Raw genomic sequence first — 27,585 nt, forward strand, 5'->3', positions numbered from 1 at the left:
AAAGGAGTCAATCCATGGGAATTGCAGGCATGGTTAGTAGGAGAATGGGCTGGAGTAGGCGGTCCTTCTGCAAAATTTTATTTGGAAGTCTGGAATTCAATGTATAACAGTATCAAGAACATCTTCGACATCATAAGTACTCTGGTGAGCTTTTCTTTTCTTTTTTTTTTTTTTTTTTGAGGGATCATATAAGAATACAATTATTTAAAAAATGATAAGTGGTTTCAACTGGATCCTTTAAATTGAAAATAAGAAAAATTTTTGAGCTTTAAAATACAACCAGGCATTAATACCCATTTAAAGCAAGTCAGAGAAATTGAAAAGTCATATAGTTGTATTTCAACAACTATGAGTGGGCATCAACTGGAAGTAGATGCTATCATTATAGCCAAAATGTTGCTCAATAGAACCCCAGGGTGTCTTCGGATAGTGCATACAGTCAAAGGATTGGGAAATGAATACTGCTGCTCCTAAATCCTCAGATTTCACTTTATTTCAGAGATTTAGAAGATTGGAATATAATCCTCACATGAAATAATTATTTTTGAAAAATAGCTGCTAATCACACACCCCCTATGTTGTTAATTTTATCTAATAGGTAGATTCAAATTAATTTCTATAAACAAAACATCAACTCATAGCCAAGATCTTTTAGATACAGCTATGAAATCTGGTCATGTCTGTGATTTCTTTCTTAGAATAAGAATCACAGATGTGAGAATTATGGAAACTGGTAAAATTATAAAGACTTGTTGAATTTTGCAGAATTATTTAGAATTTAAAGAACTGTTAGAAAGTCATGTCTTAGTTTAGACTGGTATCCGCCTTTGATCCAAAACTACGCAAAGGAATTGGCATTTGTGTGACTATTTCCCTTTTGGTTTCATGTGAATTTTGAGATGTGAGTGAATGCTGTGAGTACGTGTTAGGAAATGAGAACACAAGCACTTTGGAATATGCGCAATGGCAGGGTGACAGCAAGCATCAGGGGTCCCATACGGCTGCCAATGACCTGTGCTGAAAGAGTCCAGCCGTAGTCTTTCACCCACCTTCAATTCTGAGCTCTGCTGAAGTTTCAAGGTCTTCATATTTGCAGGTGTACTTGCCCTGGTCTTCTGCTCGCACGTCAGCAATGGTCAGTTTATGCACTTTGTGTTCCACTTCTGTCTTATGTCTACCTTGGGGTTTAAGGATTCTGCCATTTCTGAACCATTCAGATTTTACGTTTGGCACAGAAAACTGGCATGTCATGGTGCACGTCTGGCCTTCTTTCAAAGTAACATCCTGAAGATGCCGCTCCCAAGCAGGCTCTGTTGGAGTGATACAAAAAACATTTTGTTCAATACCACATGCAGATGTGCTCGATAGTGAATTAATCTCACAAGTTTTTTTTTTTAATATGATGATTTTTACTTACCAATTACAGTTAGTTTAGCACTAGCGATGTGTGGACCACACACCAGTCTATAATTGCCCTGATCTTTAAGTTGACAGTTTTTGACTCTGAGTGTATGTCGATCACCATCAATACTTATTTCAAATTTATCACTGGGTTCCAGTTTTTCAGTCCCTTTGTACCATGAAAGCTTGATCTCTGGATAATTAATCTTAATGTCAATTTCAAACACAGCATCATCATCTTTCAAAACTGTCTGATTCTCAATATCCTTGACCAGAGTGACAGGCTAGGAGAATAAAGAATTGACACATGTTAGTCACTCCTTTCCTTACAATCCTGAATAATAACCTGTTCACTGTGTTATCATCATAACTCATTTTACCTCTGTCTGTGACAGCCTTTGCTGAATAAATGATACAAGTTCCTCAAATTCCTTTTCATCCTTCTCTGACTTCTCTATTTCCTCAATTTCCTGAGGAGGAAAAAGTTTAAGTATTACATATGGAAAAAATGTGAATTTGAGGATACATGATTCTACTCAGCTTCCACTCTTGATGCTGTTTAGGTTATACTAAGTGATCTTATACAGTTGTAGGGCTCTGGAAATTCAAAGGGGATATATTAGATATTTCAAATATAATTTTTTAAATCTGTATTTTTTAATGTTTATTTTTGAGACAGAGAGAGACAGAGCATGAGTGGGGGAGGGGCAGAGAGAGAGAGACACACACACACAGAATCCCAAGCAGGCTCCAGGCTCTGAGCTGTCAGCACAGAGCCCCATGCGGGGCTCAAACTCGTCAACCCCGAGATCATGACCTGAGCCGAAGTCGGAAGCTCAAACGACTGAGCCACCCAGGCGCCCCCCAAATATAAATTTTTAAGATGATGCTATATACAAAAGAGCATACCAATCTATGGGTCTCTTCTTCTTCACTTTGCTTTAGTATTTCAAATGCTTGAAGAAGACCCCGGAAGTCAGTGATTCCATACATCCGGGCATATTTTTCATATTCTTTAGGATCAACATTTTTGAGAAGTTCCATGATATCGATTTCCTCTTCTTCTCCAGGTCCTTTCTTTAAGATTGGAGTCCTAAATGAAATCAGAAATACACATAAATCACCTGTCTTCTACTTATTTTGAATTGACTATCATTTAAAGATTATAAATGTCAGTAAGGTTCTTTTCCCCTTCACAAAGACATAGGGCTATGTCCTTTATTCAAGAAATATTAGTCTTTCAGGGGCACCTGGGTGGCTCAGTCGGTTAAACATCTGACTTTGGCTCTAGAAAACAATTCAGAACATGAGAAATAATACGTAGAAATAAAAATGTCATATCTAGATGCATACATACTTCTCTGTAGACCATTTCCTTTGTTCAAAATTTTAATAAAACTTCACTTCATTCTCAGAACTTTCTCATGATCATTCAGAAATTGATCTTAATGAGCCACTAACTTATGCCCAAATACTGGATGTTTTGCTTATATGTTTTTGTGAGAATGTCTGTGTGCTTATGTTCTTACATAATCTGAATCTTGGAGGGAATGGTCCGTACCTCTTGAGAGATCTCTTTTGTGAATGGAAATTTACTGTGCATGTTTGTTTTTTTTTTTAATTGAACTTACTTTTTCAGCATTGCTCTAAGATCTCCTTCAATCTTCTCTTGTTTCTTCCTTTCATCCACCTGTAGGTTAACATTACTTTCAATTTCACCATGTTTATTAAATGCGACACATCTATACAACCCAGAATCCGTTTTTGTGGTGTCTCTAATCTCCAACTTTGCTTCATCGCCTTTCTGGTGGATAAAAATGCGACCCCCTTGGTTCAGTTGTCTCCATTTCCCTTTTGTCCATTTAACATTTGGAATTGGATCACCTCCAACTTTTGCAATGAATGTTGCAGTGGTTTCTAAGGAAGAATGAAAGCAAATGAATAAAGACCTTAATTTTCCCAAATCAGTTCTTGCAGATTTAAATTGGTGGCAAAATGTACAGGGTAGACAACGATGCACTTTTCACGAAGTACTTACTTTCTACAACTCTGATACTCTGAGGTTCTGACACGAAGAAGAGTTTCCCATCTACTGCTGCTTTCTTAGCCACAGGGACTGCGGCTGGTTTGTCTGAAAGACATATTTACATGTTTTGTTATTACAATTACATTAAAATTGGAATAGAGGATTCCGTTGTAAAATAAGCTTTAGGAATTTGGCCATGTCAAAGATATCATTCACTCTAGGACTCTAATGAGAGTATAAGAGTGGGTTATGGGAGATACAGCAATTTTATAAGCATTTATATCTAGTATAACTAGCTATAGCTCTCACATACAGGTTGAATGACAATTATAATATCAGTATCAAATTTTATATTTCTATGCTTGGCTTTATTATATAGATTTCCTCCAGGACTATGACATCAGACTACTTCATGTTACATTATTATAGCATAATTTTTGGAACTTAATTATACATTCTTGGATACAGTAAAAAAGGTACAAGAAAGAGGATGGTGAACTGGGGTAATTTCAGACAATTTGTGTTGAAATCATTTTCATTGAATTCTCTAATACTTCAGTCATAATAAGGGGGCTATAACTGCAAGTGAGCAAGAACTGATGTTTCTAAAAATTGGATTCCATTCTTATTTAAGTTGTAATAAGAAAATAAATGTGACCAGTCATTGACTTGGTCTGAATAATACTTCGGAGGTATCTGTACCTTTAATGGTCACTTTTGATTTTGAAGTGTCGCTTCCAGCCACATTTGAAGCTTTACACACATAATCTCCTGAATCTGCTTTAGTCACATCCTTAAGTTCCAGTACTGCGGTGCCATTAGCAAAGCTGAAGCTGCATCTGTCTGAAGGCTTTATTTCCCTTCCAGCCTTCAGCCACTGGATCCTGATCGGCTCTGATCCACGAACATGGCAACTGAGCTGCACAAATTCCCCCTCACTTGCTGTTACTGGAGTAAGGTGCTGATCAAACACAGGCGCTTTCTTAGGTTCTGGAATTGAAAAGATATTTTAAAAAAATGTTTATTTATATATTTTTGAGAGGGAGGGGAGGGGCAGAGAGAGGGAGAAAGAGAATCCCAAGCAGGCTCCACCCCTTTAGTGCAGAGCCTGATGCAGGGCTCGAACTCACAAACCATGAGATCATGACCAGAGCCAAAATCAAGAGTAAGATGCTTATACAACTGAGCCACCCAGGCATCCAAGGGACTATTTTTAAACATAAAAGGAACATAAAAGCCAAAAAAAATTGAATTTCAGAAAAGAGATAAGTTTTGTCTCTAACAGGCAATACTGGTTGTGGTAGTAGAACTGAACCAAGAACTGAATCAAGGTTGATTACTTTCTGAAGGCAATAGCTACATTTGTTAGATTTTTTTTTTAAAGACAAAGGTTTAAAAATAAGCAAAGAGTAGATGCCGTGTTGCTCATAAATCATGTAAGCATCTGTGTCCTGATTAAGCACTGCAAACATTGCAACTGGCAGTTCCTATAAACTTCTGTGCCATATAGCACACAATTGATTCTCTCCAACCTGCATATATCTGCATTTTTGCCAAACCCTAAAGACTAAGGGCCTACTGGGGAATTCTCCTCATCTAGAGGAGCAGTTCTTGCTGTCCTCTGGGAAGGAAAGCCAACATTTTAGTAATCCATGAGCCCATATTGTAATACGTGATTATCTGTGACTTTCATCTTTAGTCGTTAAATGCAGCTATAGTAGCATTTAAAATCCAGTCTTTGCCCAAAGGAAACAGCAGCTGAAGCTCAGTCAACTGAAAACCAATGAAGAATACACAAGTAACGTGATAGGAAGGCCATGTCCAACTCAGTGTTATATAATGATTTTATTCAGTGATTCTGAGAAATATTAAAATAAAGCAATATTCATGATTGTAATGATTAAAACTTCTGACGTCTATGTAAAAAATTTTTTATTTCTACAAAGAAATAGCCTCTGAATTCTATAGAAAGTACTTATCTACTTAATAACCACCAGGGATGCAAATAATAAATATAAGACACTGTTAAGGATACGTTTTTTTTGTTTTATTAAACATATTTTAAAACTAAATGCACTTAAGTTCTGTTCAATGAGTGTATTTTAAGTTAAGACAACTCAATGATATTAGCCTATTAGTGATATTAACCTATTACTTGTGCACGTACCCTGAAATGGCATGCTATGTCATCAGAGCTGGTAATCAAACTCCCAGCTACTCTAGGAAGTTGGCTTGTAAAGTGATTTTGATGAGTCTACATCAGACTCATCTGGATGAAGCCATTATGGTCAGAGGATCAGATAAAAAAAGACCTCCTTAAATGATACACTCTATTTCTTTGCCTCAAGCTATGACTGTATATTTAAATACACCTTCCATAATGATATGCAGCATCTTTTAAGTCATCTTTTTTCTTTCCTTTTCAAGCAAATTTTACTCTTTTGTCTGGGATTAATATTCATTTACAGGCTAAAAGCTTTGGGCAATATATGTCAAACAATAATCCTTTAGCAATGGAAAAGAGAATGTTTTAGAGTGTGGTATAACTAAAAATGAGCAAAGCTAATGCAATTTTCAATGATGAAAATTTAAGAAGTTTTTGAAACAAATATGCTTCATAAAAATCCATATACCACTTGCACATGAATTTCCAAGTAGACTTGGAATTAATTCTAGCTGCTGGAGAGAATTGTGGGATATGATCTACAAGCTAAGATTTTAGTCCCTTGAGTATAGGACACCTACTTTGCTGGCCATGCAAATTACAAATAGTAATATATTTTAAGTAAATATATGTGGAATTATGGTGTGCCAATTACATAATGTATATTTATAGTTGGCCTTTGAACAACATGGGTTTGAATGGTCTGAGTCTCCTTACCGGCAGATTTTTTTCTCTTCTCTAGCTTACTGTACTGTAAGAATATAACATATAATAAATAACATAAATTTATGTTAATCAACTGTTGATGTTATCGGTAAGGCTTCCAGTCAACAGTCCCCTATTAGTAAAGTTTTGGAGAAGTCGAAAGTTATACAGGGATTTGTCAGGGCTTGTAACCTCCATTTGTTAGGGTCAACTGTACATATATCTGTTAGAACTTACTTGGTCAACAGATGTAAAGAAGAAATGCATATGTCAGAAGAAATGCAGAGGAATATCTAATGGGCAATAAAGAAGAACACAAGAGGCTTGGGGGTGCAAGGATAACTAACCTTTGATGATAATTGAAGATGTACACAGAGCAGAGCCTGCATCATTTGACACTTTGCATGTGTACAAACCAGCATCACCCATGCCCGCCTTCTTGACGTGCAGCAGGAGTATGTTGTTCTTGAACGTAATTTCACAGTTAGAAGTTGGATGTATCTCTATATTATTCTTGTACCATGCAACCATTATAGGCTGGGAGCCAGCCACACGGCCCTCAAGCTTGAAAGAACTCCCTTCTGTTTCTTCAACTGTCTCTGAGAGTTTTTTAGTGAAACTTGGTGGAATGAGCCGCTCTGTAAGAAATTGCAATGATATATGAAATGGAAGCCAGGAGCAGGTTATCGATATGAGGCTTTTCAGGAAAAAGGAATCATATTTTACGTTAAAAGTTAATGCTGACCAACTAAATACACCAAATCAGTGTATGTTCCTAAAATTTCAGCCCTCTCCACAAACTTATTCTAAACTGTTTTCTCATTTATGGGATAGATGATGAAAATAACTTACAACTGTCTCCTGAACCACATAATTGTAAAAAATAAAAAGAGGAGGGTGGTCTTAGGGTTATGTAGGATGTATATAGTTTTAGAAAAATATGAATTTAGAAATATCACTTGTTCTCTAGAGAAACATTTCTTCTTAAACATTTTTATGTCATCTGTTTAAAACAGTCCTAAATTTCACTGCCCTAATAGAAACTGCACTGTTAGGAAAGAACAGAAAATGATTATGTTTTTGTTGGACCACATGAGAAATAAATGATACCTTTTATATTAAGTTGAGCCGTGCAGGAGTCCTTTCCCACTTCATTCACAGCATAGCAGGTATACTGCCCGGAGTCTCCCTTGTCCACTTTCAGGATTGTCAGGTGGGCGCTGTTTTCCAGGTAACTAATCTGGTAGTTTCCGCCACTGCGTATCTCTCTGTTATCTTTGGCCCAGGTGACTTTTATTGGTTGTGTCCCAGTCACGTGGCACTCAAAGTCCGCACTTTCCCCGACCACAGCATCCACAGGGGCGACGGGAATGTCAAAGAAGGGTGGGTTCTTCCCCTCTAAAAGCAGAGCAGAAAGGCAAGGTTTTATAGCCACTCCACTTGACAGAAACTGTGATGTTTTCTCCTTAATTTTGATTACAGAAATTTTATTTATAGAAATAGAAAGAAGTCGAAGAATCCACAAACCTGTGAGAATGAGTCTGGCACTGGAAGAAGCCGACCCAATAGGATTTGTAGCTGTGCAAGAATACTGGCCTGCAAGGCTCCGATCTGTTTTAAAAATATTCAGAGTGGCTACATTATCTAAAAATGATGTTTGTACATTTGGGCCATCTTTCAATGGCTTGCCATCTTTATACCAAGACACTGAGATAGGTTCTGATCCATGTATGGTACATTCAAAAACAACTGGAAGTCCAACTGTTTCTTGGACATCTCGCAATTGCCGAGAAAATGATGGTGGAAGTTTTTGCTCTGTAGGAACAGAATTAAAATAATGAACACTTCTGGATGTTTTTAATTTGCCAAATACTCTTTTCACAATTATTGTTATATAGATAATAGTATGTCTACAAAAATATCAAGAGGTATTAACAGCTCTTGAATTAACTTGGACGCAAAGAACAACATAAAACCTTCGGAGCAGAATTTTCACTCTGTGGTCACCCTAATGCATACTAGGCACAAAAATATGTAAGCCTGAGGGGAAATTGATTGGCTTAAGGTACATCTCCAGGCACACAGCAGATTCTCCTATTGTTAGGACTGCTTTGTTGCCTATTGAATGGGATACTCATGAGGTGAAATTTTAAAAATATGGCCACTCATTTTTCTTAAAGATTTAATTATAGAGACAATTCATTCCATGATCCTTCCAACCAAACACTTAGGCCTCTTCTCACTCCCACCTATAGACAAAGGTAAGCCACTAACTGTAGATCTAATTTCTCAAGCGGAACATTTTGCATTGGGCAGAAGGAAGTCCTTCACCAGGTATTTTAAATCTTATTCAAAAGCAACACAAATTCATTCACTTCTAAAATATTGCAATCACCTTGAACAGTAAGGAAAGTTGATGAAGAAACTTCTCCCACACTGTTTTCAGCTCTGCAGATATATTCTCCACTGTCACTACTGTCAACCTGGTTGAAAACCAGTGTAGCAACGTTGTTCCTAAAATGCATTTTGTAGGTGGTAGTAGGTCTTAATTTTGTATCTCCTTTGTACCAAGACACCCCAATTTCAGGGGTCCCAGCAACTTGGCATTGTAAAGAGGCAGAATCTCCAACGGTCACCTTAACAGGCTCCAACTGCTTGACAAAATATGGTGGTTCTGCAGGCAGGAGAGATAAATAGTCATCAAGAGACATGCCAGATGATTATTTATATATGAAGATATGAATGTGGGATAACAAACCTAGTATCAGTATTTGTGCGGAACAGGAATCTTTTCCAGAAGCATTTTCGATGTAGCAATTGTATTGTCCTGCGTCCTCTACCATGCTACTTGGGATTTCCAGGATTGCAGACTTTTCGGTTGTGGTTATATGGCACCTCTGAGAAGGAGTTATGTTTATGCCATTTTTCTTCCATGTAACGGAAATAGGAGGAGTTCCAGTATACGTGCCCTCTAGAATCAGGGGTTTTCCTTTCTCTATGCTGTAATCATTAAGCCTCTTCACAAATTTGGCTGGGGCTATAGAAAACAGATCGACGATATGAAATCAACCCATATACATTCAGATATAGACCTAACTGTTACTTTGTGTATGCTAATTGTAAAAATGCAAAATAGCAGCCCAACAGACCTTTTACATAGAGATGAGTTGTACAAGAAGTTCTGCCAGCTTCATTACTAACTATGCAGGTGTATTCTCCACTTTGTGTTGTATCTACATCAAACAGCTCCAGTTCGGCAACTGAATCCTCCAGAGACACATTACATCTGTCCCCTGGTACTAGTTCAGTGCTACCCTTGAACCAGCTGACACTGAAAGGAGGTGTTCCTTTTACGATGCTTGTGAAAGTTACATTGGCTCCAGTTAAAACATCCATGGCCTCAGGTTTCTGAACAAAAGATGGTGGTTCTACACAAACACACACAAACACATACCAAAAACAATTTAATATTTTTCCACTGTGATGATAAAAATACTTACTAAATTTAACAAACTATGAAATACAGCTCTATTTGGCTGTATTTTTAAAATTTATTTATTTTGAGAGAGAAAGCATGAGTGGGGGAGGGGCAGAGAGAGAAGGGTGGAAAAAGAGAGAATCCCCAGCAGGCTTCACGCTGTCAGTGCAGAGCCCAACGTGGGGCTAGAACTCACAAACTGCAAAATCATGATATGAGCTGAGATCAAGGGTTAGACACTTAACCAACTGAGCCACCCAGGTGCCCCTGTTTTGCTGTTTTTTTAACTGACCTCTCACAGTCAAAGGAGCACTGCATTCGTCAGAACCAGCCACATTAGTAGCTACACATGTGTAGTTGCCGGCATCTGATTCTTCCAGCATGTTCACAGTTAAAGCACAAGTGTTATCTGTCAGGGTGGACTGGTATTTCCTTCCACTGCTGATCTCATTTCCTTCATGGAACCAGGACACAGAGATCGGAGGTGATCCATAGACTTTGCACTCCATTACAACTGAGGAACCAGACAGACCATTCGTCTCTTTCAATTTTCTCGTGAATGCAGGAGGAACAATTCGGTCTGAATGTGGTAAAAATCAAACGAACAAGGGACATCAGTTAGAACATGATTTGAAAAGAGAATTATTGTATTTTTGATGGAATATCCCTAGATCCACTTGGCTTTTTTGCGAAGGTATCAAAGAGTTCCCTATGGGTTCACACAGTCAAAAGCCTCACGAATCAACGTGAGATGTACTGATTGATGTGTTAAGGATCTTGGTCTCTCATCACTGTAAACTGTTGTGTGGTGAATTATTCCATCATAAGTGATAGTTAAAGACAAACTTTGTCCTTCTCCAGGGATTCAGTTTAACTCTAATCACTCTGAATTGTGGAAATTTCTACATGTGGTTTTCTTCTAACTCTATGGGTACGTTACTTCTGATTTTGCTGATGGAGAAGATGTAAGACTCACGGTCACACTGTAGAAGATGGAGCTTCCCATACGTATATATGTAAATCAGGAGTTATACTAAAATAACACTGAGGCAAAAGGCTAACCAACCAACCTGAAACTTGAACTGAGGCTGTACAGCTGTCTTTGCCAACGGGGTTTTGCACCTCGAAACCGTATATGCCACTGTCACTAGGTGCCACATTAATGATCTTAAGGCCAGATACTTTGTTGAAGAAGCTTATTTTGTATTTGCTGTCACTTGTCAGTTGTTTTCCATCCTTAAACCACTTAGTACTGAGTTCAGGTGTGCCAGTGACCGTGCACTCCAAGGTACAGGTATCTCCTGTGGTAACTCTTATGGATTCCGGCTTTTCCACAATTGCTGCAGGTTCTGGAATGAGATACAGATTACACTCAGATTTTAAAATCAAGCTGAAAAACTACGGAAAACATGGATACCAGTAAGGCTGTGTTTTGTATTCATGACAATGTTCTATTTGTACTAACCGAGAACAGAGAGTGTGGCAAAGCACTCTTGCATTCCAGCATCGTTTTTGATCTGACAGGTGTACTTCCCAGCATTGGCTGTTTCTGCTCTTGCAAACTGTAGGGTTGCAACATTTTCTGAATAAGAAACCCATATGTTGTCACTTTCTCTAACAATTTCCCCTTTATCTTTGAACCACACCACTGAAATTGGCTCAGCGCCTTCGATAGTAGTCTGCAGCTGAACTTCTTCACCAACGATGGTAGAAACATCACTGAGCTTCTTCACGAATCTTGGTGGTGCTGAAAGCAAAGAGGCATGTCATTTAAAATGCATAGGTCTAACTTTTCCAAAGGAGACATTCAGATGGCCAACAGACACATGCAAAGATTCTCAACATCGCTCATCATCAGGGCAGTACAAATCAAAACCACACTGAGATACCACCTCACACCAGTCAGAGTGGCTAAAATGAACAACTCAGGAGACAACAGAGGGTGATGAGGATGTGGAGAAAGGGGAACCCTCCTGCACTGTTGGTGGGAATGCAAACCAGGGCAACTGCTCTGGAAAACAGTGTGGAGGTACCTCAAAAAATTAAAAATGGAACTACCCTACAACCCAGCAATAGCACTACTAGGAATTTACCCAATGGATACAGACAACTGATTCATAGGGGCACATGTACCCCAATGTTTATAGCAGCACTTTCAACAATAGCCAAATTATGGAAAGAGCCTAAATGTCCATCAACTGACAAATAAAGAAGATGTGGTTTATATATACAATGGAATACTACTTGGCAATGAGAAAGAATGAAATCCTACCATTTGCAGCAACGTGGATGGAACTGGAGGGTATTATGCTAAGTGAAATAAGTCAGTCAGAGAAAGACAGATATCATATGTTTTCACTCATATGTGGAATTTGATAAACTTAACAGAAGACGATGGGGGAAGGGAAGGGTAAAAATAGTTTTAAAAACAGAGGGAGGCAAATCATAAAAGACTCAAATACAGAGAACAAACTGAGGGTTGAAGAGGGGTACAGTGGGGAGGGGAAGATGGGTGATGGATATTGAGAAGGGCATTTCTTGGGATGAGCACTGAGTGTTGTAAGTGATGAATCATGGGAATCTACACCTGAAACCAAGAGCACACGGTATACACTGTAAGTTAACTAACATGAAAATAAATTATATTTAGGAAAAAAAGGATGATGTTCATACAAAAATGTTCCAGAGGTGCCTGACTGACTCAGTCAGTGGAGCTTATGACTCTTGATCTCGGGGTTGTGAGTTCGAGCCCCATATCTAGTATAGAGATTACTTAAAAATAAAACCTTTTGGAAAAAAAAAATAGAACGTATGGGTCTAGTAGTACTTAAGTCATGCAATGCTAGGAATTACACTAGTGATAATGTGTTGTTTCCATTTCTTAAATAAGAGGTATTTTTGGTGAGTGAGAGCAGGGATATGCTAGAATTTACATTAAGCTGAAAGAGTCAAACATCTTGTCCTCTCCAGGATTCTAAGTTCAATGAAATCCACAGGAAAAATGGTCTAAAATGGTAGTTGGTAGGATTTGGAAATGGGATGCACACTAAACATAAAAAAGGATTTGGAAAAATAAAAAAGGAAAAGTGGAAGACAGAGCTAGCGATAAAAGGACAGGGCATCACTAAGAAGCCAAAAGAGTATTACAATTAGAGGGGAAAAAAATGGGAAGGGAAAGGGCAGACAGAAAAAAATGAAGCCACTCTAACCTTTCAGAGTGATAGAACCAACACAAGAGTCACTGCCCACATCGTTGGTGGCTCTGCACTGGTATTCCCCCATGTCTGCAGTGTCGACGTTCAGGATGTGAATACTTGTTAGGAAGTTCTCAGTCATTATCTTGTACTTCTTGCCGCTCCTCAGTTCTCTCTTATCCTTATGCCAAGAAACTTGGAATGGGGGCGTACCCTGCAGCTCACATTCAAGATGAACATCAGCTCCTTTCAGTGTCTCAATAGGATGGGGTTTTTTGCGGAAAATGGGTGGTTCTACAATTGAAAGGTAATTAGGTTAGAGAAAAAAGGAATATTTGGATGTGTTCTGTAAGTATCTAGTTTCAAGTAGGAATCTGTTTTCCGTTCTATTATCAAGACAGACAATACCACTTTTAATTTTCAATTGCACCCTTTAAACATATAAGATGAAAGAATGAAATCTGGCCATTTGTAGCAACGTGGATGGAACTGGAGAGTATTATGCTAAGTGGAATAAGTCAGGCAGAGAAAGACAGATACCATATGTTTTCACTCATATGTGGATCCTGAGAAACTTAACAGAAGACCAGGGGGAAGGTGAAGAGTGGGGGGGGGGGGGGGGAAGTTACAGAGAGGGAGGGAGGCAAACCATAAGAGATTCTTAAATACTGAGAACAAACTGAGGGTTGATGGGGGTGGGAGGGAGGGGAGGGTGGGTGATGGGTATTGAGGAGGGCACCTGTTGGGATGAGCACCAGGTGTTGTATGGAAGCCAATTTGACAATAAACTATATATATTAATAAAAAAAATAAAATAAATAAAAATTTAAGATACTGCTAGAGAATCAAACAGGGAACTGAGAGGACTGCTGGAGAGGAGTCCAGTGTGAAAACTGCGAAGGAAGAGTAAGGTCTGACCTTTCACTTTTAAGGAAGTGCTGCTGCTTGCACTGCCCGCTGCATTGCGGGCTTCACACGTGTAGTCTCCACTGTCTTCAACACTGAGGTTGTGCATTTCCAACACTGCCACCGAGTCAATGAATGACATTCTGAATTTACTGCTCTCTTGAATTTCAGTCTCGTCTTTGTACCATAACACCTTGATTTCTGGAGACCCTCCTATTTTACATTCATATCTTGTGGATTCATCCCGTTTCACAATTCTTGATGGTTCTAGCTTCTTAATGAACCTGGGTGGTTCTATGGAACGAAGAGAGAAAACACAAGGTAAGGGATGGAAAAGACATGTGTAACTCAAGATGAAGAGAAAAAAGGAAACTCTTTGTCAGATGGAGAGGTCTTTAACTCTGGAAAACAAATTATTTGAGGCCATTCAGGGAAGAATAGCTAATAATTAGTAGTTAACAATGATTAAATCTAAGCAGAAATTTCTAAAACTAACATGCATTTATTTCAGTAAGCACCTACCTACATTAAATATTATTGCAAAAGGAAGGAGGAAAATACATCGATCCATATTGTGTGGTCCTCCTCCCAACCAAAGAATCATATCTTTTCAAACAACATTTATTTTGAGTGGGATAGGGGCAGAAAGAGAGAGGGACAGAGAATCCCCAGCAGGCTCTGCACTGTCAGCACAGAGCCCAATGCGGGGCTCAACTTCATGGACCCGTGAGATCATGATCTGAGCTGAAATCAAGAGTCAGATGCTAAACTGACGGAGCCACCCAGGTGCCCCCAAAATCGTATCTTTACTGCAAGATCAGAGGAAGAGGGTGCATCTGTTGCTGGAGGCCCTATGAGGTTCACCAGGAATAAATAAGAGAGTTTGACCACTCTCCTGTATGTAAGTCAGCAGAGGCCTAACTCCAATGGCTGCAAAGATATCAGATATGTACCATGAGGAATCAAAACAACAAAATTGGGTGAGTTTTCTTAATATTTATGCCAATTTCTCTTATACACCTTAGATAGATATTTCTTCAACCCTCATAATTTCCCATATGAGGTAGGGAGAGCAATGCTTTCTTCATTAACTGAAGGAAAAAATTCAAGCTCAGGGAGATAAAAATGATTAGGAATATGCCATAGAGCAAATGGGCTGGTAAATGCAATGCTATTTTAATTTCAAGATATCTATAAAGTATCACCACAAAAACCCTCAAAAATTTCTCTAATGGGTTAAATCAGCAGCTCATTAACTATTTAATTTCTGACAATAGCAGCCATGCACTTGCTACAGACAGAAATGGTTGCCTTCTACAATGTTGAACATTGATGTTCTCCCCAGCCCTCTGACTTCCACTATTATTTAAGCGGGTATAGTGGAGGAAAAGAGGTTGACACAAGCTCACTCTTCTGGAAGGGCTTGATTGTTTGGGATCCGCTACCCTCTAGAGAAACTAAACCCATTAATTTACAAACTACCGTGGAAGATAAGTCATTTGAGATAACTTCCTTTCTTTCCCCCACCCAAACTGATTTCTTTCAAAAATTGGATCTTCTTGCAATTCTGCCAAACACTTTTGTTCACTATTTCCCTCGTCTCTATTTTAGCCTTTGAAAATGGATTTTTAGTCCATGTTTTACTGGTTTTATAATTTTTTAATAAAAAATTTTAAAGCTTGACCCCACTTGATAGGCTCTGGATCCATCTGGTCTCTTCTAATTACTAGACCATGGTCCTAAACATAATTTTCAAGCACACCCTTCCTCCTATATTTCAAGATATTGAAAATGTAAGAGATGTTGCTACTTTTTTGGGACAAGTACCTTGTACACCCAGATGAGCAGAACAAGAGTCTTTTCCAGCGACGTTGCTTGCGTAGCAGGTATACTGCCCAGCATCACCTTTGCTTACTTTGAGAACTGTCAGAGTGGCAGTATTTTCGACCAAAGTCATCTTGTAGTTGCCTCCAGGGCGAATCTCTCGGTTATCTTTGGCCCAAGTGATTTTGATGGGTGCAGTTCCAGTTACATGACATTTAAAAGAACCACTTTCTCCAAGAGCAAGATCTACTGATACAGGCTTTAGATCAAAGAAAGGAGGCACTTCATGCTCTGAAAAGGATGAAGACCAACATGGTGACCTCAGTTTTCATGCTCCCAGACACAGAGCAGGAACTAAGTGGCACCAGCCCAGTGGCCAACAGCAGCGAAGCTGCTTGGTAAGAAAGAGAGTAAGGTGATTAACTACTCACCTGCAAGAATGAGCTTGGCACTGGATGAAGCAGTTCCAAGAGGATTAGAAGCTGAGCAATTGTACTGACCAACGTGGCTCTGGTCAGTTTGCAAAATCTGAAGAGTTGCTACGTTATGAACAAAAGATGTTTGCAAATTAGAATCATCTTTCAAAAGCACCCCATCCTTGTACCAAGACACTTGAAGAGGTTCTGAGCCATTGATGCGACATTCAAACGCAACTGGGAAGCCAAGCGTCTCATGAACATCCTTCAGTTTTCTGGCAAAGGAAGGTGGAAGTTTGCGCTCTGTAAAGAAGTTACAGATAATCCTTATTCACAAGAGAGAAAACAACCACAACATATTTCAACCCATTAAAATTTTGATGTTTTTAAGAAAATGGGTCTGTCAGCACACAGTAAGACTCGTTAAACAAAAGCATCATCACCTTTGATAACCAGCACAGCTGAAGAAGCGATGGCCCCCACACTGTTTTCTGCCTTGCACGTATACTCTCCTACGTCACTGTGATCCACTTTGTTGATTACTAAAGAGGCAACGTTATTTTTAAATTGCATTTTATACGCAGGAGCTGATCGTAGCTTTGTGTGTTCTTTATACCAAGAAATTCTAATTTCTGGGGTTCCATCCACTTTACATTGTAAAGTTACGGGTTCTCCGATGGCTGCTTCCACATGTTCCAGAGGTTCAATGAAATAAGGTGGTTCTAGGGTACAAAGGATGATAATCAATCAGTCACGCTAACATAAAGAGGATGCTTTAAAAGAAAGAAAAGATAGCAATGAAAGAGAGATAACTTGTTAACACACCTAAGACAGACACCAGAGCTTCACAGATATCTTGACCAGCCTCATTTTCTATCAGGCAACTGTATTGTGCGTAATCCTCTACAGTGCTGTCAACAATTTCCAGGATGGTAGATTTTTCTGTCGTGGTAATACTGCAATTCTGAGACTGTGAAAGAGGGAACTCATTCTTCATCCAGCTCACTGAGATGGGAGGTGTGCCAGTGTATGTGGCCTCGAGAACTATGGGGCTTCCTGTCTCCACACTGAAATCAGCCAATCTTTTCACAAAGGTGGCTGGTTCTATATGGAGAAAACATGAGGGTAAAATTGGCATCTTTAAATGAAGACTTGGAAGAAAACTGAAAAGATACGCAAGTGGGAGCAAAGAGCCGACCTTTCACAAAAAGATGTGCGGTACAGGAGGCACTGCCAGCATCATTAGTAACAAGGCAAGAATAGTCTCCGCTCTGCAATGGCTCCACCTCCAACAACTCCAGTTCTGTCACAAAATCTTCCAGAGAGATGGTGCATGACTCCCCTGACACCAGTTCCCTGCTGCCTTTGAACCATTTGACCTTGAATGGAGGGGTGCCTCTAATGACGCAACTGAATATGAGGCTTATTCCAGGTAGAACTTCCACAGAGTCAGGGATTTGTTCAAAAGACGGTGGTTCTGGATACCCCAAGGGAGGGGGAGAGCAAGAAAGAAAAGAAATCCAGGTGAGATGTGATTCTGCTACTTGAAGAAAAGGGAACTAAGACTAAGCATGAAGAGAAGATAAAGAAATTGCACTGCAAGGCAGGCACTAAGTCCCTCAGAGAAAAGACGTTAGAGAAGCTGCAGCCCAATCCTTGCACACTGACCTTGCACGGTCAGGACGGCAGAGCATTCGTCAGAACCCGCCACGTTGGCGGCCACACACGTGTATGTGCCTGTGTCGGTGGGCTCCAGTAAGCTCAGATTCAAAGTACAGACATTTTCTGAAAAGCTGGACTGGCATTTAGGCCCACTAACGATCTCATTGCCATCTTGAAACCAGCCAACTGAAATCGGGGCTGAACCGGAGACTCGGCACTCCAAAACCGCGGAGGCTCCCAGGATGGCATTCGTGTCTTTCAGCTTGCGGATGAAGGAAGGAGGCACAACACGATCTAGGGTGGAGAAGAGTAGTTTTCCTTTGATAAGAGAAGCTTTCTTTTTTTGTTTTTTTAGGAAAAATTATATACTCATGAGAACCTCCTACCACTCACCAGAAACGTGGACAGACACAGAACAGCTACTTTTACCAACGCTGTTTTTCACTTCAAAGCTATATAACCCCTTGTCGCTCATCTCTGCACAAGGGATTTTAACTGAAGCCACTTTGTTGATGAATGTAATGTGATGTTTGCTGTCTGCAGACAATTCTCTCCCATCTTTGAACCACTTGACTGAAAGTTCGGGGGTTCCAGTCACTACACACTCTAAAGCAAAAGGATTTCCAGTAGTGACAGTCATGGGTTCCGGCTTCTCTAGGATTCTGGCTGGTTCTAAAAGAAGAAGTATAATGCATTGAAAATAAAGTCGCCTTCAAAACTAAGAGTGTGATCAATATATTATGGGGTAAGAGTACTATTTGCAGATGATGATCATGGGCCAATTTGATTTTTTTCTCAGGTTTTACTTCGTTACTAACCTAGTACAGTCAAGACTGCTGAACATTCTCTCATTCCGGCTTCATTTTTGATTTGGCACACATATTTTCCAGAATTAGATGCTTCCGGGCTCCCAAGTTGGAGGGTTGCAACATTATCAATGAATGAAATCCTAGTGTTTTCACTCTCTCTGATGACTTCACCTTTATCTTTCAGCCAGACAACAGAAATTGGCTGGAAGCCTTCCACTACAGCCCGTAACTCAACAGGATCCCCAATAAGGGTTGAGGTGTCGCTTAGCTTTTTCACAAACCGTGGGGGTTCTAATGAAAGAAATTTGTGGTTAGAGAAAATAAAGAGACTCACAGCCACATAAATTATTAGTTGAGCAGGAAAAGATGAAAGGAAGAGGCATATGTTTTTGTGCCCATGTATACAAACCTTTGAACTTGACAGTGCAAACACATGTGTCGCTTCCCACCTCATTAGTAGCTTTGCAGTGATATTCTCCTACATCGGAGGCTTCAAGATTAAGGATATGAAGACTTGTATCAAAATTTTTCGAAGTGACTTTAAATTTCTTGCTGCTTCGAACTTGCTTTCGATCTTTAACCCACACCACTTCAAATGGGGGGGTTCCCGAAATTTCACATTGCAAGATAACATCAGAACCTTTAAGAGCTCCTACTGGAGAAGGCTTCTGAGTGAAAACGGGAGGTGCTACCAGAAGAAAAAAAAAAAGAAGTTAAATGATGAGAATATTTGCTAGCTAAAAAGCAAAAAAATATTTTAGAATCCAGAATCATTAAGAGGGATTGGTGTGACCATATGACATTTACGCTAACAAACACCAGAAATAATAATTCGTAAAAACTAGTTTAAGAATTACAAGCAAATCCTCTTAATGAGCCTTTTTAGTTTGGAGCTCGTAACATTGTTGAGAAAGAATCAAATCAGAGGAAAAGAAAGATGCTTAGTGTGTCTAACCTTTAACAGTCAGGGCTGTGCTGCAGCTGGCATCTCCAACACCATTATGGGCCTCACAGATATAGTCCCCACTGTCCTCAGTGCTGGCTTCATTGATGGTAAGCAATGCCACAGAATTAACGAATGACATGTTGTATTTCCAACTTTCATGAAGTTCACTGTCGTTTCGGAACCACAAAACTTTGATTTCTGGGGAACCACTTATTTTACATTCCAGTTGGATGGGTTCTCCCTGCTTTGCAATTTTTGAAGCTTCTAGTTTCTTAACAAACTTGGGAGGTTCTAGTAAATCAAAGGAAAAAAATAGCTTATGTTTGTAGTTGAAGATCCCACAAACACATATTTAAACTGGTCACTGGTTTATGAAGAATATACTTCCTGATAATTTTATGGTAACATGTTATCTTTTCTATAAAATAAGCTTTTAATAGAGGGTTTAATTGTTAAGTTTATTTTTGTAGTTTGATATATAAACTGAAACATATAAGTTAATGTATTATAGACGTATTTGATCAAAATTTAGTAATGATAAATCAGAATGCATATGACAGAAAAGTACAAAAAATGAGAATGGACAGTTGAAACAATATTTAACAAATTTCAATTAAACACTATTTGATAGGATCACACTTAGAGATAACACTGATTTAAAGAACAATATAAAGACAAAACAGGGGCGCCTGGGTGGCTCAGCTGGTTAAGTGTCCAACTTCAGCTCAGGTCATGATCTCATAGCTTGTGAGTTCGAGACCTGCATCAGGCTCTGTGCTGACAGCTCAGAGCCTGGAGCCTGCTTCCGATTCTGTGCCCCCCTGTCTCTCTCCCCTCCCATGCTTGCTCTCTGTCTCTGTCTCTCTCAAAAATAATAAACATTAAAAAAAAAAGACAAAACAGAACATTGATTAATGTTTTCTTCAACACTAATATACGTTCTAACATGACCCGGTTAGTTTACCCCCCAAATTTAAAAGCTAAAGAAACTTTTAGAAGACAAGTATGCAAATGTGGGAAGGAACAAATTCTGGTAGACACCATATAATGATACCTTTTACACTGAGTTGAGCTGAGCACATGTCTTTGCCAACATCATTGGTTGCTTGGCAAGTATATTGCCCGGAGTCCCCTTTGCCTACTTTAAGAATTCTTAAATGGGGAGTGTTTCCCACACATGTGATAGTATAATTTCCTCCAGGACGTATCTCCTTGTTGTCTTTTGACCAAGTGATTCGCATTGGTTGAGCACCAGTAACATGACACTCAAAGTCAGCACTTTCCCCAGCAATGACATCTATAGATACAGGCTTGATGTCAAAGAATGGAGATTTCTTAGGTTCTGGAAAATGAAAAGAAAAGGCAATGGACATTTTGTTTTGTTTTACTTTTTTCATTGGCCATTTCTCCTCTGACAATGAATAAGAAGTCATGGTTCGCAAAGAGAAAGATTAACGCAGGAACAAACCTCTTGCCGTCAGTCTAGCACTAGAAGATGCTGTTCCAAGTGGGTTAGACGCTGAGCAGGAGTACTGGCCAGAGTGGCTCAAGTCAGTTTGCAAAATTTTTAAAGTTGCCACGTTATCTACAAATGACATCTGTAGATTTTCATCATCTCGTAAAAGTACCCCATCTCTATACCAGCACACTTGGATGGGTGCGGAGCCATTTAGTCGACAAGTGAGTGTAACTGGAAGCCCAACAGTTTGTTCGATGTCTTTCAGTTGTCTTGCAAAGGAAGGTGGGAGTTGGCGCTCTGTAGGAAGACAAGCAATACTGGAGTCATTAGTAGATGAAGTGAAAATTTCTCCACAAAGATAGAAGAATTAAGATTTCAAATTTTCTTAATTTCTAAAGTAATATCATCACCTTGAATTCTGAAGACAGTCTTAGACGAAGCAGTTCCTATACTATTTTCTGCTTTACAGGTGTACTCTCCACTGTCGTTAATGTTCACTTTGTTAAAAACAAGCGTGGCCACATTGTTTGTAAAATAGGTCCTGTATTCAGGAGTTGGCCGTAACTTGGTGTCTCCTTTGTACCAAGACACTGTGATTTCTGGTGTCCCAGCAACTTGGCATTGCAAAGAAACTGAATCTCCAACGGATGCCTCCAGAGGCTCCAGTTCCGTAACAAAATAAGGTGGTTCTAAAGAACAAAGGATCGCAATCAGCGACTAGAATTAAAGAAAACCAAACAAACCCATGCTTCGTGTTACCTCAATGCCAATTACTAAAAGAGAGAATAAGACAACACACCTAATGTCGATACCAAAGCTTTGCAAACATCCTTCCCTGCCTCATTTTCAATTTCGCAGGAGTACTGTCCCGCGTCTCTTTTTGTGCTGTTCAGGATTTCTAGGATGCAAGTTTTCTCTGTTGTGACTATGCTGCATTTTTCAGATGGAGTTATGTCAAAACCATCCTTTTTCCAGGTAACTGAAATTGGAAGGGTTCCAGTATAGGTGCTCTCCAGAATTATGGACTTCCCTGGTTCCACAGACTGATCACTTAACCTCTTCACAAACGTAGCTGGTTCTGGTGAGTGACAAAGCATAGCAATCAAACATAGTAAAAGCACAAAGATGTCAATGTATAAAGAGTAGGAAGAGAAATGCACTTGAGCAAACCTTTTACAAAGAGGCGAGTAGTGCAGGATGTTTGGCCAGCACTGTTAGAAACCACACAAGTATACTCCCCACTCTGAGAGATGTCCACATTAAATAATTCCAGTTCTGCCACAGTGTCTTCAAAATAGATGTTGCACTGGTCTCCTCTCACCAGTTCCCTGGCACCTCTGAACCAGCCCACCTTGAACGGAGGGGATCCTTTTATAACGCTTGTGAAGGTGACGTTTTTCCCTGGTAGTATCTCCACAGGTTCAGGTTCCTTCACAAAAGACGGTGGTTCTACATAGACATGGAGGACAGTGAAAAGAGCCTATAAGCTTCTAAGCTGCAACTTTGAATCAAAGACAAAGAGCACTTTTGAATGTGTGTCAGATGCGTGCCTGGATGTGCACCCAGAGAGGAATCTGTAAGAAACGGTTTGCATCTATAACACTGACCTTGTACGGCCAACACGGCACGACACTCATCAGACCCAGCGGCATTCGCAGCCACGCATGTGTAATTGCCCATATCTGAGGAATCCAGAGAATTCAGCTGCAGCGTGCAGACATTATCTGAAAATGTGGTTTGGTACTTTGCTCCACTGACAATCTTAGTTCTCTCATGAAACCAGGCAACAGAGATAGGTGATGAGCCAGCTACTTTGCACTCCAAGATGCACGAAGTACCCAGCACCCCAGCGGTATCTCTCAGTCTTCGTGTGAAAGAGGGAGGGACCATTCGGTCTGTGTGAAGAAAGGCAAGAGATTCATCAGGATTTAAAAGAGCAGAAGAGACCTGAGAGAAGGAAACCGGTGAAAGGAATTCACATATGCAACATGGGGAACGGATCAGAACTAACCTGAAACATCAACCACAGCCGTACAGCTGCTTTTTCCAACATTATTTTGCACCTGGAAAGTGTATGTGCCTGCGTCTTGCCTTTCAACAGAGAGAATCTTTAAGGAAGAGATTTTGTTGTAGAAGCTAAATTTGTGTTTTTGGCTGCTGGTCAACAGCTTTCCGTCCTTGTACCATTCAACTGAGAGTTCGGGAGTGCCAGCCACCTTACACTCCAGAGTGCACGTTTCTCCCACGGTCACCGTCATTGGTCCTGCCTTCTCAACAATGACTGCAGGCTCTGAAATAAAACGTGACAGCCATCTGTCAAGTTCCATTACCTTAACCATGCCTCTACTCTCAAATTCGCTCACATTGTTTCTTCCAGTGGTGTGGTTATGTTAGGCTCTCTCTCTAGACCTCAAAATGTGATTCCACAATTACGTGCTATCATGAAATTATGGGAATTATTAAGAAATGTGCTTGTGCACCAGTTGATTTCCAAAACAATTCAGATAATATACATTAGACAATGTGTATTGATTTGCATTTGACCCTCTTTAGAGCAAAGGATTCATGTTATTATGAATTGATATTCCTGCTTTATTTTTTTATTTATTTTTTAAAAAAAAATTTTTTTTAACGTTTATTTATTTTTTTGGGACAGAGAGAGACAGAGCATGAAGGGGGGAGGGGTATAGAGAGAGGGAGACACAGAATCAGAAACAGGCTCCAGGCTCTGAGCCATCAGCCCAGAGCCCGACGCGGGGCTCGAACTCACAGACCACGAGATCGTGACCTGGCTGAAGTCGGACGCTTAACCGACTGACTGCACCACCCAGGCGCCCCTGCTTTATTTTTTTTAAGGTTCTAGAGCCAGTTTTTTTTTTTTTTCAAAGTTGTCATCCAAACAATTGCTAAATTGTTCAAAGATGCAAGTGGAAGTCTTTCCTATCAAACTTTGATCTTGGGAGTTCTTGTAAGCTTTAACAACCAGTACTTTGTAACCACAATTTCTTTGTTGCATATGCTGGCTCCCAACAGTTTTCATGCTTAAGCAAAAGAGAGTCATGATTGCATCTGCTAATCCATCAAGAAAAGTAGTAGGTAAACAATCAAACAGATAGCTAATTTTTGTCAGGATCACAGAAATAGGAAAGAGTGTTTAAAAGATCAATTAGGGGGAAAAAAAAGAAGAAGAAAAAGAAGAAGGTCCATTAGGTCCTTTCTCTTAAACCTTTCAAATAAGAAAGTATTAGTATCATTCTAGAAGAAATTCAGAACAAGAGATTCTACTAGTGACTCTCAGTAAGTCTTCTCAGTGTTTGGCCCCACCTTCTACCAGGGGACCATCATGCTGTATTGTACCAACCTAAAACAGTCAGCGTGGCCATGTTTTCCCTCATTCCACCATCATTCTTGATTTGGCAGATATACTTCCCAGCATTAGCTGGTTCTGCTTTTGCAAACTGCAGAGTTGCAACATTTTCTACAAATGTAATTCTGATGTTTTCACTTTCTCTGATCACTTCTTCTTTCTCTTTAAGCCACTGGACAGAAATAGGCTGGGCTCCTTCTATGGATGCTTGTAACTCAGCAGGCTCGCCAGCCACAACGGTGAGGCTGTTCAGTTTGGAGACAAATCTTGGTGGTTCTGAACAGGGAAAGATGGGTGGAGACTGTTGAGAACATTGTCCAGATAATGGAAGAGAGAGAGAGGAAATAAGTGTTGGGCACATTCCTGCCCTTTCAACCATGTGCAGGAAATACACTTACCTTTCAATTTGACAATACAAATGCAAGTATCACTTCCCACTTCATTCCGTGCCTTGCAGTGGTATTCACCAATGTCTGAGGTTTCAACATTGAGAACGTGAATACTTGCATGGAAATTTTTGGAGGCAATCTTGTATTTCTTGCTACTTCGCAGTTGCCGCTTGTCTTTGTACCATATCACCTCAAATGGCGGTGTTCCCGAAAGTTCACACTCAAGACTGACTTCGGTATTTTTAAGGGTTTCTACTACAGGCGGGAAGCTGCTAAAAACAGGTGGTTCTGTAGAAAATAAGAATTTCTAATGAATTGGGCTATTTAATTCCATAGAATATATTTATTTCTTTGTTTTTAAGTTGGAAGAAAGAGTCAAGATACTGTAATGGGTAACATTAGCCTTTGTAAAATCACTCTGCTTCCTTGGGAGAGAGCTCAGACTAGACCCCCTAGATGTCTTTCCAAAACAGCTCAACTTCTATCTACCTAACCTTACTAATTTATCTTGGACTATAAGGATTGATGCAAAAGTTGTAAAACAAAAACCAAACCCAAGTACCTTAACTAAGATGATTTGCATGAGGTATGGAATCCTGACTTCAGGACTGAAATTTTTTGTATGTGCTCTATAACTAAGATACTTAGAAGCCACCATGATGTCTGTGATCTAATCTTCCATGTCAACAAATGTTATTGAAATAATTGCCTCACACCATGACAGACTTGGACTTTGTGATAAAAATATTGGAAAATGGCTGCAGAAAACTAGTACTAAGAGTATAGTGATATAATTTTTAAAAAAAATAAGAACCAATTCTAGAGAGAGAGAAAAATATATAATTTTCCTCTTTTAAATGTAGGGTTAAACCCATATTGCTTGTACCATATATATATGGAGTAAAATATTGCTTGTTATTTTTATTTAAAAATTTTTAAATGTTTATTCATTTTTGAGAGGCAGAGAGAGACAGAGTATGAGTGGGTGATGGGCAGAGAGAGACGGAGACACAGAATCCGAAGCAGGCTCCAGGCTATGAGTTGTCAGCACAGAGCCTGACGCGGGGCTCGAAATCACAGATGGTGAGATCATGACCTGAGCTGAAGTGGGACACTTAACCGCCTGAGCCACCCAGGAGCCACTAAATATGATTTGTTATTAATGATAAAGATTATCATGAGGATGATGATCCATTCATAAGGTTATTGAAGGCAAAAATTAATTTTAAAATGCCTACTTTTTTTTTTTTTGGTATGTTTGTGAAACATCAAATTTGAATTGCTTGGCTAATGTGTTGAGGTGATCAGAATTATGGCACTGGAATAACATGAAAAATATCCCAGAATGATTGGCTACGTGTAAGCAAATCTTAAGAAAAAATAACATCTGAAAAGGGAAGTAATTTTAGTTTGGGAAAAGAGTCTATGATCTTAAATGGAAGCTAAAATGACAGTAAAAGAAAAAAAGAGTTCTGCTACAGCAGGGGAGAAGAAGGTGGTTTTTAGGTAACGAGGAACAGAAGAAAGAGATTTCTACCTTTTACGATAACCTTGGTACTACAGCTTGTGCTGCCAGCAAGATTCTGAGCCTCACAAATGAAATCCCCACCGTCCTCAGTACCGAGATTGTTCATCTGTATGACAGCCACTGAGTCAATGAAAGTCATTCTGTATTTATCACTGGCTTGGAGTTCATGTTCATTTCTGTACCACACGACTCTGATTTCTGGGGATCCGGTTATCTTGCATTCAAGTCGTGCCGAGTCACCTGCTTTCACTATCTTGGATGCATCTAATTTCTTTACAAACTTTGGTGGTTCTAGAGAGTGAAAGAAAGAGGAGATTATGGGAAAATCGATATAAATAACAAAAGCCACGTTAGGTAATATGTAGGAAAGAGGAAAAGATGAACAATGCCCGGCATAATACAGTGCACTGTTAGAGAGAGGTGTACTTTCTTGATTGGGAAGATGCATTGTACAGAAAGGAGCCAGAGGTCAGACACATAAAACAATCAAACTTGCACACCTGTCACAAGCAACATTGTAGTACAAGAGTCGCTACCAACATCATTGGTAACTTGGCAAGTATATTGTCCAGTCTTGGAAGCATCCACCGAATAGAGATTTAAGAAGGTAGTTGACCCTTCCAAGCCAATGAAACATGTAGGTCCAGAGGCAAGTTCCACATCATCTTTAAACCACTTTATTTTAAATGGTGGTGTTCCTTTCAGTACTGCTTTAAATTCTACTGTAGAATCAGGTATTGCTTGTTGTCGCTCAGGTTTCACTAAGAAGCTTGGTGGTTCTATAGATGTTAAGAGAAATATATTTAATTAGATCCCTTGTAAACTATTTTGACAGTCTTATAGACATATAAGAAAACAGTTCTGAAAAGAGGTGATGACCGTATATTTCTTGAACTCAATAAATATGTAGCTAAAGAAACAGAATTATTAAGACTTTTAGCTATAAAGAATACAAGGTAAGCGTGGTACATTTAAAAAGCAATCACAAAGAAGAATCAAGAAGAGGAAGAGAAGTTCTAACCTTTAACAGTTAAGATGCCACTGCACGCATCGTCTCCTGCTACATTTGAGACCCTGCATGTGTAATTTGCAGTATCTTCTAATTCCAGATTATTGACTTCCAGTGACACAGTGTTTTCATGACAGACAAGTCTGTATTTTGCACTTGTAGATATTTCTTTTCCATCCTTAAACCACTGAGCACTAATAGGAAGTGAGCCAGAAACCTTGCACTCCATACGTATAGAAGAGCCCAGAACCTTATCCATTTTGGTTAATTTTTTGGTGAATGATGGAGGAATATTTTCATCT

At 39.4% G+C, this 27,585-nt stretch overlaps 1 protein-coding gene across 3 annotated transcripts in view; it reads right to left on the reverse strand.

Annotated features, from left to right (window-relative positions):
• TTN (titin) overlaps positions 1-27,585 on the reverse strand; it is a 275,680-nt gene that overhangs the window by 169,286 nt on the left and 78,809 nt on the right. Inside the window, exons 66-105 of one of the 3 annotated variants that reach the window (XM_040475508.1) lie at positions 27,296-27,583; positions 26,775-27,053; positions 26,284-26,565; positions 24,756-25,034; positions 24,352-24,633; positions 23,002-23,280; positions 22,598-22,885; positions 22,161-22,439; positions 21,790-22,068; positions 21,401-21,679; positions 21,000-21,287; positions 20,586-20,873; positions 19,541-19,822; positions 18,995-19,273; positions 18,595-18,876; positions 18,170-18,448; positions 17,783-18,070; positions 17,313-17,591; positions 16,940-17,218; positions 16,558-16,836; positions 16,130-16,417; positions 15,702-15,989; positions 13,887-14,168; positions 12,984-13,262; positions 11,240-11,521; positions 10,845-11,123; positions 10,067-10,354; positions 9,446-9,724; positions 9,055-9,333; positions 8,692-8,970; positions 7,824-8,111; positions 7,407-7,694; positions 6,644-6,934; positions 4,130-4,417; positions 3,440-3,532; positions 3,033-3,318; positions 2,311-2,494; positions 1,782-1,871; positions 1,418-1,685; positions 1,050-1,310 (exon numbers count right to left, since the gene is read on the reverse strand). The exons of the other annotated variants lie outside the window; for them this stretch is intronic. Of the exons in view, the coding sequence (XP_040331442.1) occupies positions 1,050-1,310; positions 1,418-1,685; positions 1,782-1,871; positions 2,311-2,494; positions 3,033-3,318; positions 3,440-3,532; positions 4,130-4,417; positions 6,644-6,934; positions 7,407-7,694; positions 7,824-8,111; positions 8,692-8,970; positions 9,055-9,333; positions 9,446-9,724; positions 10,067-10,354; positions 10,845-11,123; positions 11,240-11,521; positions 12,984-13,262; positions 13,887-14,168; positions 15,702-15,989; positions 16,130-16,417; positions 16,558-16,836; positions 16,940-17,218; positions 17,313-17,591; positions 17,783-18,070; positions 18,170-18,448; positions 18,595-18,876; positions 18,995-19,273; positions 19,541-19,822; positions 20,586-20,873; positions 21,000-21,287; positions 21,401-21,679; positions 21,790-22,068; positions 22,161-22,439; positions 22,598-22,885; positions 23,002-23,280; positions 24,352-24,633; positions 24,756-25,034; positions 26,284-26,565; positions 26,775-27,053; positions 27,296-27,583 (10,797 nt within the window). The remainder of the gene's footprint in view (positions 1-1,049; positions 1,311-1,417; positions 1,686-1,781; positions 1,872-2,310; positions 2,495-3,032; positions 3,319-3,439; positions 3,533-4,129; positions 4,418-6,643; positions 6,935-7,406; positions 7,695-7,823; positions 8,112-8,691; positions 8,971-9,054; positions 9,334-9,445; positions 9,725-10,066; positions 10,355-10,844; positions 11,124-11,239; positions 11,522-12,983; positions 13,263-13,886; positions 14,169-15,701; positions 15,990-16,129; positions 16,418-16,557; positions 16,837-16,939; positions 17,219-17,312; positions 17,592-17,782; positions 18,071-18,169; positions 18,449-18,594; positions 18,877-18,994; positions 19,274-19,540; positions 19,823-20,585; positions 20,874-20,999; positions 21,288-21,400; positions 21,680-21,789; positions 22,069-22,160; positions 22,440-22,597; positions 22,886-23,001; positions 23,281-24,351; positions 24,634-24,755; positions 25,035-26,283; positions 26,566-26,774; positions 27,054-27,295; positions 27,584-27,585) is intronic. 3 annotated transcript variants of the gene reach the window in all.

Source organism: Herpailurus yagouaroundi, unplaced genomic scaffold, assembly GCF_014898765.1.
Source record: "Herpailurus yagouaroundi ecotype Mexico unplaced genomic scaffold, PumYag 140, whole genome shotgun sequence".
In the NCBI taxonomy this organism is placed as follows: domain Eukaryota; kingdom Metazoa; phylum Chordata; class Mammalia; order Carnivora; family Felidae; genus Herpailurus; species Herpailurus yagouaroundi.